The 19319-nt window shown below is 36.4% G+C and overlaps 1 protein-coding gene across 2 annotated transcripts in view; it reads left to right on the plus strand.

Annotated features, from left to right (window-relative positions):
- The window catches only part of nudt14 (nudix (nucleoside diphosphate linked moiety X)-type motif 14), a 131519-nt gene that overhangs the window by 101646 nt on the left and 10554 nt on the right, over window positions 1–19319 (plus strand). For both annotated transcript variants that reach the window (XR_005631242.1, XM_039741284.1), the window contains exons 3-4: window positions 4770–4834; window positions 12698–12944. Coding sequence is in view for 1 of the 2 variants with exons in the window: in XM_039741284.1 (XP_039597218.1) it covers window positions 4770–4834; window positions 12698–12944 (312 nt within the window). In the remaining variant the exon portion in view is untranslated. The remainder of the gene's footprint in view (window positions 1–4769; window positions 4835–12697; window positions 12945–19319) is intronic.

Consider the following 19319-nt stretch of genomic DNA (forward strand, 5'->3'; position numbering starts at 1 on the left):
TATTGACCTTTTCACTCTAAGTGAGTGCTAATAGTGGCATGTTAAAAAGATTTGACAAGGAGTGATGTTGTAAAGACAATATGACATGATTACATTCTCAAGAGCTAAAAGTAAACTTAAATGAGATTTGGCAAGATCTGGGTGAAAGTGGTGTTCATTTAGTCCACCTTAATCTCTTCAATATGTGTATTAAGACAAAAAAAAAATGACAAAGTTATTTAACCTTGTCTTCACCTTTCCAGAACAAAGGATTGGCATAAAAGCACAATAATCACTTTTCTTGTCAAAATTCAAGTTATTTTTATTTCCAATTTTTTTGTAAATACCAGCACATGCAGCATTTTCAATCAGACATTTTATGTGTAGCAATGTTGATACTGTTCACACACCAAAGCCTTCATTTAAAATTCTTCACACACAGTTAGATTATGTACTGTATATATTCATGTAGGCGGTTTAAATGACACAGATTCACAAATAGTGGAATAATGGTGGTGGTGGTGGTGGTAGTAGTGGCAGGGAGTAAACCCTTAGCTTTGTATATTCATAGCCACTTCCTTTCCCAGTAGACAACACTTCTAAATTCACATGATGTCTTTATACTGAATATATATACTATAGTGTAGACTTCATTCTCTTAATGCATATAAAAATGATATGCGTTCTGAAGCTTAATTGTTATGCATAAACCAACAGGTGCGGGAACCAGTTTCTGTTATATAACACAACACTGTATCCCAGTGTAAACCATCAGGAAAGGCTCAACAAAAACGTCATGAATTAAATTTTAATAATCTTTCTAATCACAGTATACTTTTATATTTTGTTTTTTATTTTTTAAACTGACATGGAATATACTAAGTTTTATATCTTTTTATTCATTTCCGTTCAAGTTTATCATGATAAACCTGGTCAGCATCAGGTCAACATCATACATTTAATGCAACATATATATACAGCATATGGAAGAAAACATTCATAAATTTGTAAGTATGAATGGCTGTTGAGTAACCTTATGATCTTTACATAAAAAACTATCCCTGAATCTAGTAGGACGAGTGCTAATGGTTCTGTACTGTTTACCAAAACAGAGGATGTATAAAAATTACAATTTAGGATAACTAAGGTTTTTAGTATTGCCTCTTGCCTTTCTAAGGCAGTGTGTGTTATATATGTTCCGAACAGAAGGCAGCTATGTACATGTAATATTCTGTACTATTTTCACCACCCACTGCAGTGTTTTGTGGTCCTTAATTGAGCAGTTGCTATACCAGAATTATATATGCAATCGGTGAGGATGGATTCAACTGTGTTTACACCTGGGCTTCTTAAACATTTTGGTGAGCTTTCTTCTTGATAGTCGAAGATGTGTTTTGTCCACTTCAGGTCACTAATGATGACCAGTCCAAGAAATTTAAACTACTGACCTTTTCCATGGCATTCTGTCCAATGTAGAATCATCCTGCAGTCTACCATCAGCACTTTTGTATTGCTAATATTAAGGGAGTAGTTATTGTCTTGTGGCAAAGTTCTTGTCTATAAGCAATTTGTTGATCGTTTGTGATCAGGTCTATGATAAAAGCAAATGTCATAATGAATCTGCTGCTGTGTTTGCCAATGCAGTCATAGATGGATGAGAAGCAGTAGTAATACTATTACTAGTAGTAGTTATACTGTAGTAATAGTATTGTCACATGTCAAAAATATTCCTTACTTGAAAGAGAAATTCTTACTTGCTTGAAGTACAGCAGGGGTCTCAGTGTGCTTTGGGATGCCTAAGTTGATAATCAGCTTGTTGAAAGTAACGCTGCCAATCTGTACCTACTGCAATTTGCCAATTAGGATGTCAAAAATCCAGCTGTAGAGGCGGCAGTAAGTCGCACGCCAGTGAGCTTGATGATCAGCTTTGATACCCCAGCAGTGTTAAATGCTGAGTAGTAGTCTATAAAGAGTACTCTGGTATAGCAGGAATTATTTATGTATGCTAGGATAGTATGGGCAGAATGTTGGCTCTGAGGCTAGGGATCTATGCTGACAATCAGAAGGTTGCGAATTTGAATCCCGTAAATTCCAGAAGTGACTCTTCTCTTTTGGGCCCTTGAGCATGGCCCTTACCCTGCAATTGGTTTATCCTGGGTATAACATTACTCTGCATCTAACCCTCCAACTTACAGGAAACATTTGGGGGTTGGTGGCAGGTCTGGCACTCCAGTCACCATTTAAAACCTCTTACTGTTCCAGTGTGGTTCTGAGGTATCACCTACTGCACTAGGGTCCCAATCCAGGTGGTTGGGAGCTGCAGATAGCACATTGCCGCACGCAAGATAGTATGTGGTACAAGGCAAATGGCATCTCCTGTGTATTAGTTGTAAGGATCTACAAATTGGTGGGGGGAGGGGGGGTAATAGTCCAAACTATCCAGAGAATTTCATTTAAAGCATCTCTCAAACATTTCATTACAATCAGAGTGAATAGTACGGGTTTGTAGTGGGATGGTCCACTTTTGTTTTTTTGGCACAGGTATAATTATTGTATTTTTGTACCAGGTGAGGATCTTAGACTTTCTTATTGAGATATTAAAGACTCAAAGGAAAACACTAGCTATGTGGACCGTACAAGTTTTTAAAACATAGCCTGAAATTCTATGTAGACTGATTTAAAAATAGTCCTTGCATCATCCACATAAATGGAGAGGAGACATTGTAGAAAGGTCAGTTTTAATTTCAATTCAGGAAGTAAAAGGTCTATTCAAGACTTTGAGAATTCTCAAAGATTTGTGCATCAATCATATTTCAACCCACTTGCCCCAACCTTCATGTGTTATAGCTCAGCAGTTTGGTCATTGTTTTTTATTATTTGATGCACTTTGTGGTCACACAAGCCTACTAAGTCCACTTCAGGAACACATAGGAGACAAGTACTGTATGTTTAAGCAGTGATTACAAGGTTAGTGTTCTTGTGCTCCACATCACATTTTTCCTGTTCAGCAGTTTTGCCAGCAGTATACCTTGTAGCAATTTTTCCAGGGTAACGTTTATGTGTTTTTTACTTCTAGTAGATATTACTGAAGTGTACCTTATTTGTGTGTGTTACAAAATGGCCTTCACTTCAGCAACAGTTAGGACAGAGTGGTGTAGATTTAAACAGTGATCACAAAATGACAGCAATCACAATACTTTTTGGATGTTGGGTGTGGCAGCTTTTGTTGCTAGCCTTCTATGGGTGTGTGTGGGTGTGTGAGATATCAAGAGACAGGCAGTTATTCTAGGAGAGCTGGACAGGGTCGTAGATGGTCCGTAACCCATCATCATGACAAATATCTGCTCCTTTGGGCAAGGAGGAACAGGAGGAGCACTGTCAGAACCCTACAAAATGACCTCTAGAAGGCCACTGGTGTGAATGTCTCTTACCAAACAATCAGAAACAGACTTCATGAGGGTGGCCTGAGGGCCCAACGTCCTCTAGTGAGCACTGTCCTCACTGCCCGGCACTGTAGAGCTCAATTGGCATTTGCCATAGAATACCAGAATTGGCAGGTCCACCACTGGCGCACTGTGCTTTTCACAGATGAGAGCAGGTTTACGCTGAACACATGTGACAGATGTGAAAGGGTCTGAAGAAGCTGTGGAGAACGTTATGCTGCCTGTAACATCATTCAGCATGACCGGTTTGGTGGTGGGTCAGTGATATTCTGGGGAGGCATATCCATAGAGGGAGGCACAGACCCCTCCAGGCTAGACAATGACACCTTGACTGCCATTAGGTATCGGGATGAAATCCTTGGACCTATTGTCAGACTCTATGCTGATCCCTCCTGGTGCACGACAATGCCTGGCCTCATGTGGCAAGAGTATTCAGGCAGTTCCTGGAGAATGAGGGAATTGATACCATTGACTGTCCCCCATTCTTGCCTAACCTAAATCCAATAGAACTCCTCTGGGACATTATGTTTCGGTCCATCCGACATCGCCAGTTTGCACCTCAGACTGTCCAGAAGCTCAGTGAGGCCCTGATCCAGATTTGGGAGGATATCCCCCAGGACACCATCAGTTGTTTCATTAGGAGCATGTCCCAACGTTGTCAGGCATGCATACAAGCACTTGGGGGCAATAGAAACTACTGAGTATGATTATGGGTTGCTGCAATAAAATTTCAGCAAAATGGACTAGCCTGCTGCATCATTTTTTCACTTTGATTTTCAGGGTGTCTTTGAATTCAACCCTCTGTTGGTTGATCATTTTTATTTCCAACAAACGATGTGGCATCCTTTTGCTCCCATATCAGCAGAGATAGCCAGCAGGATTTTTTTCCCATTGAGATCAAATGTGTTTTCAAAGTGTTCTTTTAATTGTTTTGAGCAGTTTATATATATTACATTTTTTATTTTATGTTTATTACATCTCGCTTTAAAACTTGTAAATCTAAATGCCTGAGGGACAGAAACATATTTTACCAACACAGGGTGAAAAGATATGAAGAAACACATTTAACTATGCATGTGTAGTAGTATCTTCATTTTTCATATTTTTAATGGGGTTTTCCAACAGCTGTGTGAACCCGATGACCCCACCTGTTATAAACTTGGGAGTGCATGGGTTCAGACACCTATAAGTAATTTTTTGACAAGAAAATAATACATTTTCTAACATCAGCTGGGAAGATGCTAATAAAAAAAATATGTAAGGTTGTAAATCTTTGGGAAAATAGTTAATTTTAACACCTTTTTTATAATTTGTGTGTTTTTTTTCCTTGTCTTTATTATCATCTAGTGTTTCAGTCTTGATCTTCAATACTACCTGTCACTGTTTCATCCTGGTCAAGCAATTCCGTCCCGGTAAGTAACTTGGTGAGTTTTATATTTTGTTTTATTACCACTTTTTTACAGGATTTTTATTCAATTTCACTTCTGAGTTACAGGGTGATGGATACTAACTTATAGTTCTGAAATGGCATTTATATTTTCCTACAACTGTAAAGCAAAATTCTGTGGTCAGTCTGGTAAGAATAAGCATCAGATAGGTGGGCACCTTATTAGCCATAGAGATGTTTATCTTGTGATAATTAAACTGAGCTGAAGTCGGCTCCTAGATCTTAGTGCATCTCTTGCCAATTTTACAGGGGTCATTACTTTATGATCAAAGAGCTGAGATTAGAATGACTTCTCACTTAGTCTGCCCTCCTGACATCCAGATGGTCACTTTTACAATTATGAGTGACATTTTCAGTGCTCAGATAGAGAAAAATGTCATTTGCTTTATTTCCTATAGATGCATGATGCTATGAACTTAATTTTTGAATATCAAATATGAGAACCCTAATAGAGAGAAAACATTCTTTCAGACTTTTTTTTTTATTTTTTAACCTGTATTAAATATGCACAGGTCCATATTAAGAAGACATACAGCCATTTTTTTGCAGAAACCAGACCATTTAATGAAGAAGCTGTTTGGAAACAGTACTTACCTGATTATTAATAGGCAGAGAGTCTCATTCATTGTCAAATTTAGTAAGTTACAGAGAAAAAAATGAAAGTGGTTTGTAAAGAACTGTTCATTCTGCTGATATATAATATGCGTTAACATTTTGCCCCAGGATCAGTGACTCTTCACTTGCTAACCACTATGCTCTAAATTAAAGTCTTTCTTTACATACCTAACCACTGATGTATTCAAAATGTTGCAAACCTGCAATCACTAAACACAGTGTCTTTAAAAAGGATGTGCAAGGGTAGTTATTTGGAGTATTTGAAATGGTTAATGTAGACATGTCAATTGATAAATAAAATCCAAATGATTTTCGGGTTGCAACGGCAAGCACTTTTCTCAGCAGCTTAATTTGTGTTCTCACACTTGCCACAGTTTTTTTTTTTTTTTTAATAATAAGATATAGCCTGTGTGGCTGTCTTGAGCGTGATTTGAAAGCTGGTTTAGGCTATTGGAAATCAACAGAAATCCTTTAATGTTCCCGAATGTTCCATTATTCAATAACATTAGCTCTCCAACACTAGCCGCCCTCCTCCTCCACCCAGTTAGACTGAACAATCTTGTGATAAAACTGAGGAAAACACACCCAGTTCCAGCTTATGTTTGAGTGTGTGGGAAACAAAGCTGCAAATATTAAATGACAAGACTTCAGGTATAAATGGCCTTTTCTTTGAGTGGGCCAAGCATTCACTGTATGCCTGCATTTGGGTTTATATGGATTACAGGAATGGTTGCCTGTATGGGCGTTGGCCTGCTAGGGAGCTGAGATAGTGTAGCCAAGATAGTATGTGTTACGTGTCTCATAATGAAAGGAAGTCTACTGGGTTCAGTTTTACATTGTTCTGTAGTAAAGAATGAAATAGAAAAGGCTGAAAAGCCAATGACGTAATGCTGCAAAGAATAATCACACAAGAAAAATAATTGTTTCAGATAAACTGCTTTATGTCATTGAGGCCTGTTTGGGGTGAAACTAGGTATAGTTGTGGTAGAATAGTACTACTAATGTATACATCATTCAGAGATGGTAGAATTTGTAACTGCTTTTATGGTATACTGTGTTATAGTTTATAATAAATTGAGGTCAAAATGAGCTTGGGTAGACGTGATCTTTTAGCTAAGGACACTTTAGTCGATAGAGTAGTTTACTGGAAATGGTTAAGGAAGTGCTTTCGATAGAACTGGAAATTATTTTGCTATAAAGTGCCTAGCTTTGGCTAATAATGATATGGTTATCATACCTCGTAAAATAATTAGGTGTTTTGACATTAAAAATGTAAAAAATGATACCTTAAACTTCTAATCCCAAGTCCAGTCTTGTAAATTAAGGTGTACTTATAACAGTAAATCAAATAATACTGTAAGGGGAGTTATCAAATTTCACATTTACCAAATAATAAAATCCTACATGCACATACTGCATATTAAAATACATTGAACTAAATATTTTGTAAAACATATTCAAATAATTGAGATCTTTAAGAGAATTCTTCTATAAACCTTGAAATGACAATTCTGATTTAACTTTTGGTGGCCCTATAAAATTTAAAATTTCACAACTAATGAACACTTTTTTTTACTTATTTTCAAAATGTATTTCGAGTAACAGTTCTTGACATTAGATTTCAAACAGTGTAAGTGTATGAATGCTCCAAATTAATTATCAATATTTTGTCATGCAGCATGGTCCTTTGTTAAAGTTAACTTGTAACTTTGTATTTAGTATTTACTGTATGGTATAAGTGAGATAAGTAAAGATATATATAGGGAAAATACTGCAACTGTGTCAAAATTGGTACTTTGAGTGTGACAGATTTCATGTTTTATTTATTCCTAAACAAGGTTTGACCTGTTTTAGAGTGATGTCTGCCTGTGTTTTAGGACGTGTGTCTGACAACACAGTAAGTTGATAATGAATCATTCAACTCAAATGGAAGTTGGTACAGTTATTTGCATTGTAAAATGCTTGAAACCTGTTGATTTTGCTTTACAAAAATTATTTCATAAAGTTTTTCAATGAATTTATACATACATTTACATCCACAAATGTGAATTGACCACTTTTGGAATGCTGTACATTTGTCGGATATGGGTTTGCGGATGCAATAACTTAAAAGCAATTCACTCTATCCAAATCAATCCTTATTAGCAATGCAAAATTGAACAAAATCATCCTCGTAACTTGTGTTCTTCAAAGATAATTTTGAGTTTTTTTTTTTTTTTTTGGGGCATACATTTGTACATGGTGCTACAGTGGTAGAGTTGCTGCCTCACAGGGAGACCAGGGTTTGTGCCCGTGGTTCTCCATGTGTGGACTTTGCATGTTCTCCCTGTGTCTGTGGGGGGTTTCCATTTTCCTTTCACAATCCAAAGACATGCAGGTTAGGTGAATTGGCAACATTAAATTGGCCCAAGTGTGTTCTGTAAGTGTGGATGCCCTGTGATGGACTGGCTACCTGGAAAAGGCTCCAGCACCCCTCGAAACCCTGTTCAGGGCTAAGCAGATAAAAAAAAAAAAAAGACTGACATATGTTGCTATTCCCCAATACATTGCACATAATAAAATATTGTGTAGCAATTTTTTGCTGCAGAAAGTGCAGGTTGTTTAGGTAGTCAAGTTTTAAAATGGGAAATCATTAAAATTACTGTTATTTCATTCTGTGAGCAGTGCCAGTTCCTTTAAATAATCTTCAGCAGTGTTGTTTTTAAAAAAATTACTTAATTTCAAGTTCCATACCCAGTACTGCAGTATACAGTGGCACAAAATAACTTTCCCCAGGAGTACAGTAAAACATATACATAAACACAGGACAAGTGTCACACGGGTGAAAAACTATACTATACTATACTATAAATAAATAATAAACAATAAGTAAGTGAAGGGATAATAATTGTTTGAAATATATAGTAATAAATGAATAACAAGCACTAATAATAAAAAACAACAGTAGTACCAACTATAACAAATGTACTACATATAAATAAGCTACTATAAGTAGACATGAGTGTAGAGGGGCAGCACAGAGTTCAGACGGCCAAAGGGTAGATCCTGCTGCAGATCCTGGGAAAACTGGTTTGAATGCTACAGCACCTTCTGCCAGATGGAAGTAGACAAAAAGACTATGTGAGAGCTTGGAGCAGTCCTTCCAGATGCTTTTGGCTTTGTGGATGCAACACTTTATAAAAATGTCTTTAATGGAGGGTAGAGGGGACCCAATAATCTATTCTGCAGTGTGTCCTATGTATTGTAGGATCTTTCATTCATAGACACTGCAGTTCCCAAATCACACAGCTGGACTGAATGCTCTTGATGGTGCCCCTGTAGAATATGGTGACAGTGGTTGGAGGTAAGCTTGCTTTCTTCATCCGCTGAAAGAAGTGATGCCACTGCTGTGCCGTTGTAGCTATGGAAGTGGTGATCATTGACCAAGTAAGGTCAGCTGCCAGTAGCATACCTGGCCAGTTCCACCACAGAGACCTCAGTGTGCTCTGCGGTGTGGACAGCATGGGCCTTTCTGAAGTCAACAATCCCTTTTGTCTTCTCTACATTAAGAGACAAATTGTTGCACTTGTACCAGTCTGTCATTTATGATATCTCCATTTTTTAAGCTGACTCATCCACATTGCTTATGAGACCCCCACCCTGTTGTGTCATTCATAAACTTATAAAGCTGTATGCAATCATATAATTTTGAGTCAAGAGTGAAGAGGACTAGGCCAAATATAGAGCCCTGGGGGCACCAGTGCCCAGCATGATGGTACAAGAAATGGTGTTTACAACACAGACTGTCTTGTATCTCACCGTTAGTAATTTTGGGATCCAGTTTAATTTATAATGGAAAAGTGGGTCTAGCAAATTGGTGAAAGGTTGCAAGCACACAATTTTTCACAATGCCTTTCTATAGTAAATATCCTGTCTAGATAGTTTACAAGCACATGGCTATAGTTTTTCAATTGGAGTACAGGAGAGCTTCACTGTTTCTCCTTGAGGTTTATATTACAACATCTTAGAAGTTAGACTATGATGCTGTCCACGCAATTGCATGGCTCACTGTTCTTAACTTAACAGGCTGTCTTATGCACAAAAAACAATGTTCAACTAAATGATCAAGATTAAAATACAGATATACTGTATGGCACATGCCATGAATTTTAATTTGAAAGAGTTTAATGGTTATAATTAGCAAAATTACAAATCATTGAAAAATTCAGTGCTACACATGTTCACCAGGTTCTAAATAACGTTTGAACTGTTTCTTGCAGCCTTTTTCCCTGATCAGAAATGTAACAGAATACCCTTTTCCAGTTATGTTACTGCATGGCGCAATGAAACCGCTGTGCTCCCACAATTCTTTTCATTAAAAGTATCCAGCAGACATGAGCCAGTAACCAACATCAAGACAGACTAACAATGTGGTGGGAAGATTGTCTAGGCAAGTGTCCATCTCTTTGGCAGTGGTGTGTGAGATCACCAATAACTGATTAGGTTTATCTTTAGACTCCTGAAAATCAAGCAGCGCCATGATACACCTTGCTCATCTCTGTAATTATAAGAGCTGGACTTTAAGGAGAGCCATATGCACTCATTAATAATTAGCGATGCAAGTGGTTTGGCATCAACTTAGGAAAAAACAGCAAGTGGTAGGAATCTTTTATTCTAGCTTGTCATGGAGACTTGGCCAGTGAGGTGCTTTACAATGGTTTTAGGGAAAGGGAGAGAAACTGAGCTCATCTTCTTAAGTTTACCACAAAGATTAAACTAAATAGTTACTTAGGGGTCTTAACAGATGGACCCTAATAAATGTTCATAGGTTAGGACTAGAAAAGTATAAAAGTAAAAAATAGGTCTAACTCACCTGGTCGTTAAGGTTATATTTATTTGTTTAGGTAGTGTGGCACGGTGGCTAAATCTATGAACTTTAAACTCTGAGGTTTACAGTTCAGATCTGGCTACTAACACGGTGTGACCATGAACATATATATATATATGTATATATATATGTATATATATGTGTATATATATATATGTATGTATATATATGTATATATATGTATATATATACAGTGGTGTGAAAAACTATTTGCCCCCTTCTTGATTTCTTATTCTTTTGCATGTTTGTCACACAAAATGTTTCTGATCATCAAACACATTTAACCATTAGTCAAATATAACACAATTAAACACAAAATGCAGTTTTTAAATGATGTTTTTATTATTTAGGGAGAAAAAAAATCCAAACCTACATGGCCCTGTGTGAAAAAGTAATTGCCCCTGAACCTAATAACTGGTTGGGCCACCCTTAGCAGCAATAACTGCAATCAAGTGTTTGCGATAACTTGCAATGAGTCTTTTACAGCTCTGGAGGAATTTTGGCCCACTCATCTTTCCAGAATTGTTGTAATTCAGCTTTATTTGAGTGTTTTCTAGCATGAACCGCCTTTTTAAGGTCATGCCATAGCATCTCAATTGGATTCAGGTCAGGACTTTGACTAGGCCACTCCAAAGTCTTCATTTTGTTTTTCTTCAGCCATTCAGAGGTGGATTTGCTGGTGTGTTTTGGGTCATTGTCCTGTTGCAGCACCCAAGATCGCTTCAGCTTGAGTTGACGAACAGATGGCGGATATTCTCCTTCAGGATTTTTGGTAGACAGTAGAATTCATGGTTCCATCTATCACAGCAAGCCTTCCAGGTCCTGAAGCAGCAAAACAACCCCAGACCATCACACTACCACCACCATATTTTACTGTTGGTATGATGTTCTTTTCTGAAATGCTGTGTTCCTTTTACGCCAGATGTAGCGGGACATTTGCCTTCCAAAAGTTCAACTTTTGTCTCATCAGTCCACAAGGTATTTTCCCAAAAGTCTTGGCAATCATTGAGATGTTTCTTAGCAAATCTGAGACGAGCCCTAATGTTCTTTTTGCTTAACAGTGGTTTGCGTCTTGGAAATCTGCCATGCAGGCCGTTTTGCCCAGTCTCTTTCTTATGGTGGAGTCGTGAACACTGACCTTAATTGAGGCAAGTGAGGCCTGCAGTTCTTTAGACGTTGTCCTGGGGTCTTTGTGACCTCTCGGATGAGTCGTCTCTGCGCTCTTGGGGTAATTTTGGTGGCCGGCCACTCCTGGGAAGGTTCACCACTGTTCCATGTTTTTGCCATTTGTGGATAATGGCTCTCACTGTGGTTTGCTGGAGTCCCAAAGCTTTAGAAATGGCTTTATAACCTTTACCAGACTGATAGATCTCAATTACTTCTGTTCTCATTTGTTCCTGAATTTCTTTGGATCTTGGCATGATGTCTAGCTTTTGAGGTGCTTTTGGTCTACTTCTCTGTGTCAGGCAGCTCCTATTTAAGTGATTTCTTGATTGAAACAGGTGTGGCAGTAATCAGGCCTGGGGTGGCTACGGAAATTGAACTCAGGTGTGATACACCACAGTTAGGTTATTTTTTAACAAGGGGCAATTACTTTTCACACAGGGCCATGTAGGTTTGGATTTTTTCTCCTAAATAATAAAACCATCATTTAAAAACTGCATTTTGTGTTTACTTGTGTTATATTTGACTAATGGTTAAATGTGTTTGATGATCAGAAACATTTTGTGTGACAAACATGCAAAAGAATAAGAAATCAGGAAGGGGGCAATTAGTTTTTCACACCACTGTATATATATATGTATATGTATATGTATATATATATCTGTGTATATGTATATATATATATACTGTATATATGTATATGTATATAATTATTACTATATACATGTGTGTATATATGTATGTGTGTGTAAAATTAAGTTAAGGGTGACGAAATCTGACTTCAAGTCTGAAGTCTTGCTGAGACTTGTGAGGAAAAGTGGCAAGAAAGATGCTTTCCTTTGTACTTAATGATTGTGAATTAGATGGCTGCCAAAGCATCTTGCTGAGACTTGACCTGAGATGTAGTTGAGAGTTAAAACTTAGCTTTGGCACAAAATGGTGGGCAAAAGCAACTGCTCTTGAACACATCTTTTTATGAATATTGTGAGTTAGCCATTTTAAAGACAGAGGAATAAGAAGGATTAAAATTGATTTTGATATACTGTAAATATACATAGTATACTCCAGATGAATTAAAATATAAGAAACGTAATATATAGAGGCATCTGTGGAAAGTGTCACAAAATGTTATCATTAGTTAAAAAACATTAAAATATGATTTTATTTTCTTTCTCCCTAAAGCTGTGTATATGTGTGAGTGGGAGAAAAGCAATCCTCAACACCCTGAAGTGGAAGCAAATGAAGGGGATGAGACCCTGGAGAACCAGTCTGAGCCTCCACCAGCCAGTGCTGGAGTAACATATGAACTGTGCGCTGGTTTAGTAGACAAACCAGATTTGTCATTGGAAGAGATAGCCAAACAAGAAATCCTGGAAGAGTGTGGCTATGATGTGCCAGTGTCAAAGTTACGAAAGATCACTTCATATAGGTAAGTTAAAATGCAGTACAGCAATGTATTTAAAGATAATCCATTTTAGTCTCTCCCTAAGATTGATAAATACTGCGGTGCTATTATATTGTCGCTTTTACTGAAGAGATTCTAATCGTATTACTAACAAAAGCAGCTTATTACTTGAAGACAATTTAATTGCCATCTGCCACGTGTGGAATTTGCAAAAGATCCTACGGCGTATTTGTTTAGATGTCAACTAACTGAAATGTCATACATCACAAGCGTAGCAACCAGGAACACACATCTCTAGCCTATTTGCTTAATAATACAGTCTTGTAAGAATTCACTTTTTTTTATTAATAAGTGTTGACCACTAGAACTGAAAAAAACATAAAGAACTTTTCTCATGTATTGTCATATATGTATAAGGAAGTTAGTGAGTTGAACATATTTGCTGATACTATAGAAGTCTTAAAATGCCAGAACTTCTTTAAAGCGAAAAAGTCTTCAGAATACTGTTCTTGTAGTGTTTTCAAAGTCACATTACAAATCTTTCTTAAGATTTATTTCCACATTATACAGGCTGACACATTAGCTCAGAATAACAATGTGTTTCATCATCAATAGCACCTGGTAAGTTCTAATGCATCTACACAATGTATCAACTATCATTTCATAGTGTCCTCTGCTGCAGCAATGCAATAACTTATTATCATTATTTATATATTTTTGATAAGGCCTGGATGAAATTTTGTTCTTTCCTCTCCAGCAATAAATTATTCATCACCTTGGTAGAGTACCTGTCACCTATTTTCATTTTTTGCAGGGTAGGAAGTCAGGTAGGGTGCAAAACTGAGCCGTGGGTAATGGCCACTGGACTCCATTGCAGAAAGACAGTTAGAACTGGTGTGATTCGTGTACTTTCTCTAGTTAATCAAATTTGATCATCTCAATACCAGAGAATCTCACTAGGCCACCCAAAAGTAGCTGTAAGATAATGAAAAATGTTTATTAAAAATTGTTTATTGGAGGTAATGCAATTGAAATTCTTAAGATGCTGATTCTTTGACTATAGTGCATATGCAACCCCTGGCACCTAAGGCTAGCAGATACATTTTTGCTTATTCTTTGAAAAAGTTGGATGATGACTACTATGAGTGATAAAGATAAATGGCATGCTGAAGACTCTTCCATTATAAAAAAAACAAGCCAATGCATACTCAGTCTGTCTTTTAAATCGTATGTTCCTAATTGCTTAATCTAAAGTTTTTGTTAGGTTAAAATCAGGATTTATTCCCAGAAGTCTGATGTTGAATTTTGCTTTAAGAAAACAATTGTGTTGTGTTGTATTATAATTCAATACATGTGTACACACAAGCTGCATGGTGTGTTTCACCTAAATAGAGACCGTTTCTGCACTGATATCTTTGATGGTGGGAAGATGAGGGGTAACTTCATAGTGTTTTGGATAGTGTTGCTATCGTGGATTGCATGGGAAATAAAATGGGTATGCAATGATCACAATGGCCTTACAGCTAAACCACAACACTATTTTCTGCACACTTTTAATTTTCTAAATGTTTGTGTAATGTTGTATTTAAAGATATCTGTGAAACAAATTCCTGAAAATATTTTTTACTGTTGTATTTCATAAATTTTTCTTCTTTTATGCAACTTAAAATAGAGTTCCTCATGAAAAAAACATGTGAAATTCTTTCCAAACCGGTGTTCATATTCAGAAAAAAAAATTGATTAGCTCAGCTTTCAATAATTAATATTCATCACCTCTTCTGCTATACTGAGAAGAAGCTTGGGACCAAAGGCTTCTTAAGAGCAGGATTGTGAATAATTGTTTTTTTCCAAAAGCAAACATAGTCATTTCATAACTTAAATAAACCACCCCCAGGGTGTTGAAGAAGACGTACTTATCTTTAAAATAAACACGGATTACTTCGTCCCAGGAACAAAATTCTCGTTATCTCATGGGAATCAAGCTGACTTTGCTTCTTTTGCCACATAAACCCAAATCACAAAGCCCAATCAAATGATAAAAACCCAATTATGTGTAAATATGTTTCTGTAGCAAAAGTCACTTTTCCAAAAAAAAACCATTTGATTCAATTCAATAACTAACGGGCTACCTACTGGATTAGACGAAAGTAGAGCTGACATCTTAGGCTTTACAGCCTTGTAAAAAATGCTAGAACATCATAAAGGATGTGTAATTATCTACAAGCACCTGCTGATATGCCTACCGAAAAGGGCCCCCTATACACTTATCTGCTCCCTTAATTGATATGATTTTATTACTCCTTTCCTGCACCTGTCGATTTTGATTGTTGAAAACAGAGTACTAAAATTTCCTCCTGTGTGAAACAGAATTCTTTGACATTGTTTACAAAGGATTATATTTTTTATCTACCATTTTCACATTCCTATACACTGTTTTATGACTAGCAGTACCATTTTTTAGTTTTACCCGGATTGCATACCATGTTTGTAATGGCACTAAGGTCTTAATGTTTATCCTCAAAAGCTTCTTTGTAGAATTATGAATTTTAGTAAGTAAATTGTTTGATTACTTGTTGAAACATTAAATAAATCCTTCATAAAGTAAAAGTGTTTTATTTTTATTTTTTTTATTTTTTTATTTTTTTTTAGAATATTCATATTTAGTCTTGCAACTGTTGTTAATAGTTTATAGTGTTCAAAACAGAATAAAGTGAATATAATGCTACTGCTAATTACAATTTCTTAAGTATTTTTATTTTAGTGAACTATAATAAAAATAAGTTAATAAATATTATTTAGCTAACGGTCTACTTTTATTTTTTAAACAGTATGCATCTTTTGATACATATTTATCATTGCCTGTTTTAATCACAAAGTGCTCAATTCACAAACTGCTTTATGGAAAGCAGAGATAAATTACAGCAGTAGTGTCTATATCTCTATAGATTGACAACCAGTTTAGGAAACAAACATTTTGTGATGTAACACTTTCCTTTCACAAAAATGTTGCTGTTGTACAAGAAAAATTTGCTAATTTTATTTGAAATAGGTAACTATTTGCTTACTAAATATTGTAACTTTCTAAGGAGCAAATTGTATTATATAAATAGTTCAAACATCCATGGTGTAAGGGCATCAATTTTGCAGTCTCCTAGACGTTCAGCACTCAAACATGCTTCTGCCTTAGGCATTTCCAACACGTCTTTGAGGAGGATTTTGCATGAGGACCTTAATTCCCATTCATACAAATTGATGGTAGTGCTGGAACTCACTGGGAGAGCCATGTGTTGTGTGCGAACATTCTGCAAACCGTTCATCGAGATGCCATCGTCATGTACATCTAAGAGACACATTTCCATTTGAATGGTTTGGTAAATAAGTAAAACCTTTGCTATTGGGCTGAAACCAACCCTTGTGAACTTCATCAGAGACCCCTGCACAGTGAGTGTGTTACAGTTTGGTGCCCAGTTGCAAAATTTGGCATTGTAGGCCCTTACTTTTGTTGAGGATGGTGGAACAACGGTCACCGTCACTTTAGAATGTTACATTGAAATGCAAGAGAACTTTTTGCGGCCTCAAATGGAAGAAATGGATGTTGTGGATGCCTGGTTTCAACAGAATGGAGCAACAGTTGATACGGTGCGGAAATCCATGCAAGTTTTGCGGGAGGTTTCCGGGGAAGCTGATCTCTTTGCATGGCGATGTCGGGTGGCCTTCACGTTTGCTTGATCTCACTCCGTGCGATTTCTTCTTGTGGAGCTATCTCAAGTCGAAAGTATACACAAACTGACCTCAAAACCTTGAAGCCCTCAATGTTGCAGTTCGCCACAAAATCACCTCTATTCCCCTTTGAAATAGCCAAACAAGTCATGCAAGTGTTCAGAAATTGTCTTGAAGAGTGTATCGCTAATGATGGCCACCACAGTGAAAAAAATACATTTTTTATATCCTTTCTTATGTCATAATGAAATTTATTTTATCTTGTTGCGTTTTTGTTAAATAAACGTTTGAAATGTGGTACTTCTTTTTGGCTCACACTGTATTATGAAGCCACCTGAGTAGTTTTTGGCTGTACTAATTTGTTTCCCCTATAATCACTCCTTTGAATTTTTAAAAATTTAATAGTACCTTTACCTTACACAATTTTGAACTTTAATTATCATTTTTCTTGGAATACAGTGATGCTAAGCATGCCCACATATCACTATGGCATATAGAGAGATGCACCCTTTTCCTAGTATTGCCTCAAAATAAACATAAGTTTGCCTTTTCAAACTTTGATTTACATTTTAAAACAGCAGTATACCAAGTTAGTGTTCTATATATATTTTGCCCCACGAAGTTGTTTACTAGTGTCTCTATATTCAATCTAGTACATCTTGGAGTTGGGATGGGAAAATTCCTCAGTACAAATCTTGACTCAACATGCATATTTCTAGTAATAAAGTACATAAAGTCTACAAGGTGATCTAATGAATGGCCTTTACACATTATAATGTAAGTTAAAGCTAATTAAAGCGAATGCCTCAGAAACTGTGATCGTTTTAAACAATTGCAACTCAGGGAGCACCTTTAGGAAAATAGCATAATCAGTTAAATTATTTAAAGTAAGCAACACAGTAGTTGATTTTGTTTTTAAATGAATTAAGGGTTTTACTGCTCAATTGGTAAGACAGCCTGCAGAGAACAACTCTGTACTGCAATAGCTGCCATTAATCTGAACTGTTGTAAACGAACCTAATATTCTGGCAGAGAGGTCTCATAGAAAATCAGCCTGGACTAGCCTTTTTGAAATGGCAAATAAATTATGAAACTGATTTAAAGAATAGTATACTGAGTGTCCCAGGAAGAAACCATTGTTTTTTGGTATAGTTCACAGGTGAATGCAGGCTAAATGTGCCATCTTTATAAAAACAGCAAAGGAACATCTTGAAGTTCTTTAAAAATGAATATAAAGTCACTTGAAATGGCATCACAATTTTTTTACAGAGCTTGGAATACAGAGTACACAGCCAGCATCAGTTTGATTAGTGGAAAGGAGAACATGGAAGGCTTATTGTGGTCGGAGCTAGCTGCACATGAAGAGAACTAGTACTAGTGCTAGAAGGCAGCTTTCTCTCAATGTTTTCACATAAATGGCAGACCTAACAATCTGTACAAATGTGCGAATAAGCAATGGCCTTTCTTTGATTGTGCTACATGAAGATGCTGACCCATATCAAAATTGTACAGTGGCTGAAGCTGGAATGATTGATGGAATATGGGTCAAGACTATGATTGAAGTGTCTTCAAAAAATGATTTGAGTAGAACTATATTGAAGTATGAAAATGTTGCAAATATACAGAAATTCTGGCATATCTGACACAAACCACACATAATGGTTTTGACAGCAGATGTGTACACAAGCAATGAAAAACAGTTTATTTTGTGCGTTTCCATGCATTTTAGGTCTGCAATGTCTGTGAATGCGTTGGCAAGTCACCTTACAGCACCTTACATTACTTGTGGCTTAGTACATACATGGAATTTTACTTACAACCTGATTTGCCCTTTGGTTTTGTTCATTTCTCTTTAGTGTATCTGACGTTTTCTGCATGGAAAAAAAGAAAGCTTTTTTCTGTTTCTCCCTGACGTTTGTTGTCATTAAGCTTTTCCTGTGAACATTACAGAAGGTGTAAATTTAAAGTTGGGGAGTCCTATAGGTAAATGTTCTTTTCTGATTTTATACATCTTTAATATTTTAGGCAAGATTGCAATTTCAGATTGGACAGAGTATAGTCATTAATAATTTTTGTAAGGTAAGATAAAGCTGAATCATTTATCAACCGAAATGATTACCCTAAGACAATTGCATTTACTCCTTCACTTAAACTAGGCCGCACACTGTACATACATTTCTTTCATATCACAGATCATGTCCTCAGATAAACGTGTCAGGAGTCTCTGATCTGATACTTTGTTTCCATTAGCACTTTGCAACAAATCTGGCACAGCTTCACTACAGCATGATGTCTTGTTTTCTTTGTTGCATGGAAGACAGTCCCTCACTTGGAGAAAGAATCTGTTGTATTTGTTGAATTAATCTTAAGACAAAACACAAATAATGTCTGACCCAGGCTGCAAGATAATTTTAAATTGTATAGATGTAGAAAATATCAGAGACCCCACGCACTATGAGACATTTTTTTCCTCAAGTCTGTCTTCAGTTATTAGATCACACTTACTAGAGGATTTTGTCTATAAAGAACATCAACTCTCCAAACATGGACTCTTCGCTGAATTTCTTACAAACAAAAGTAACTGTGCTGGATGATTGTCAAGTTCTACTTAATTCAATCATTTGTGTGTTAATTGTGTAGTGAAAAGACTTTACCTTCTTCTGCTTCATTTTTAGTTAA

Source organism: Polypterus senegalus, chromosome 18 (assembly GCF_016835505.1).
Source record: "Polypterus senegalus isolate Bchr_013 chromosome 18, ASM1683550v1, whole genome shotgun sequence".
NCBI classification, from domain to species: domain Eukaryota; kingdom Metazoa; phylum Chordata; class Cladistia; order Polypteriformes; family Polypteridae; genus Polypterus; species Polypterus senegalus.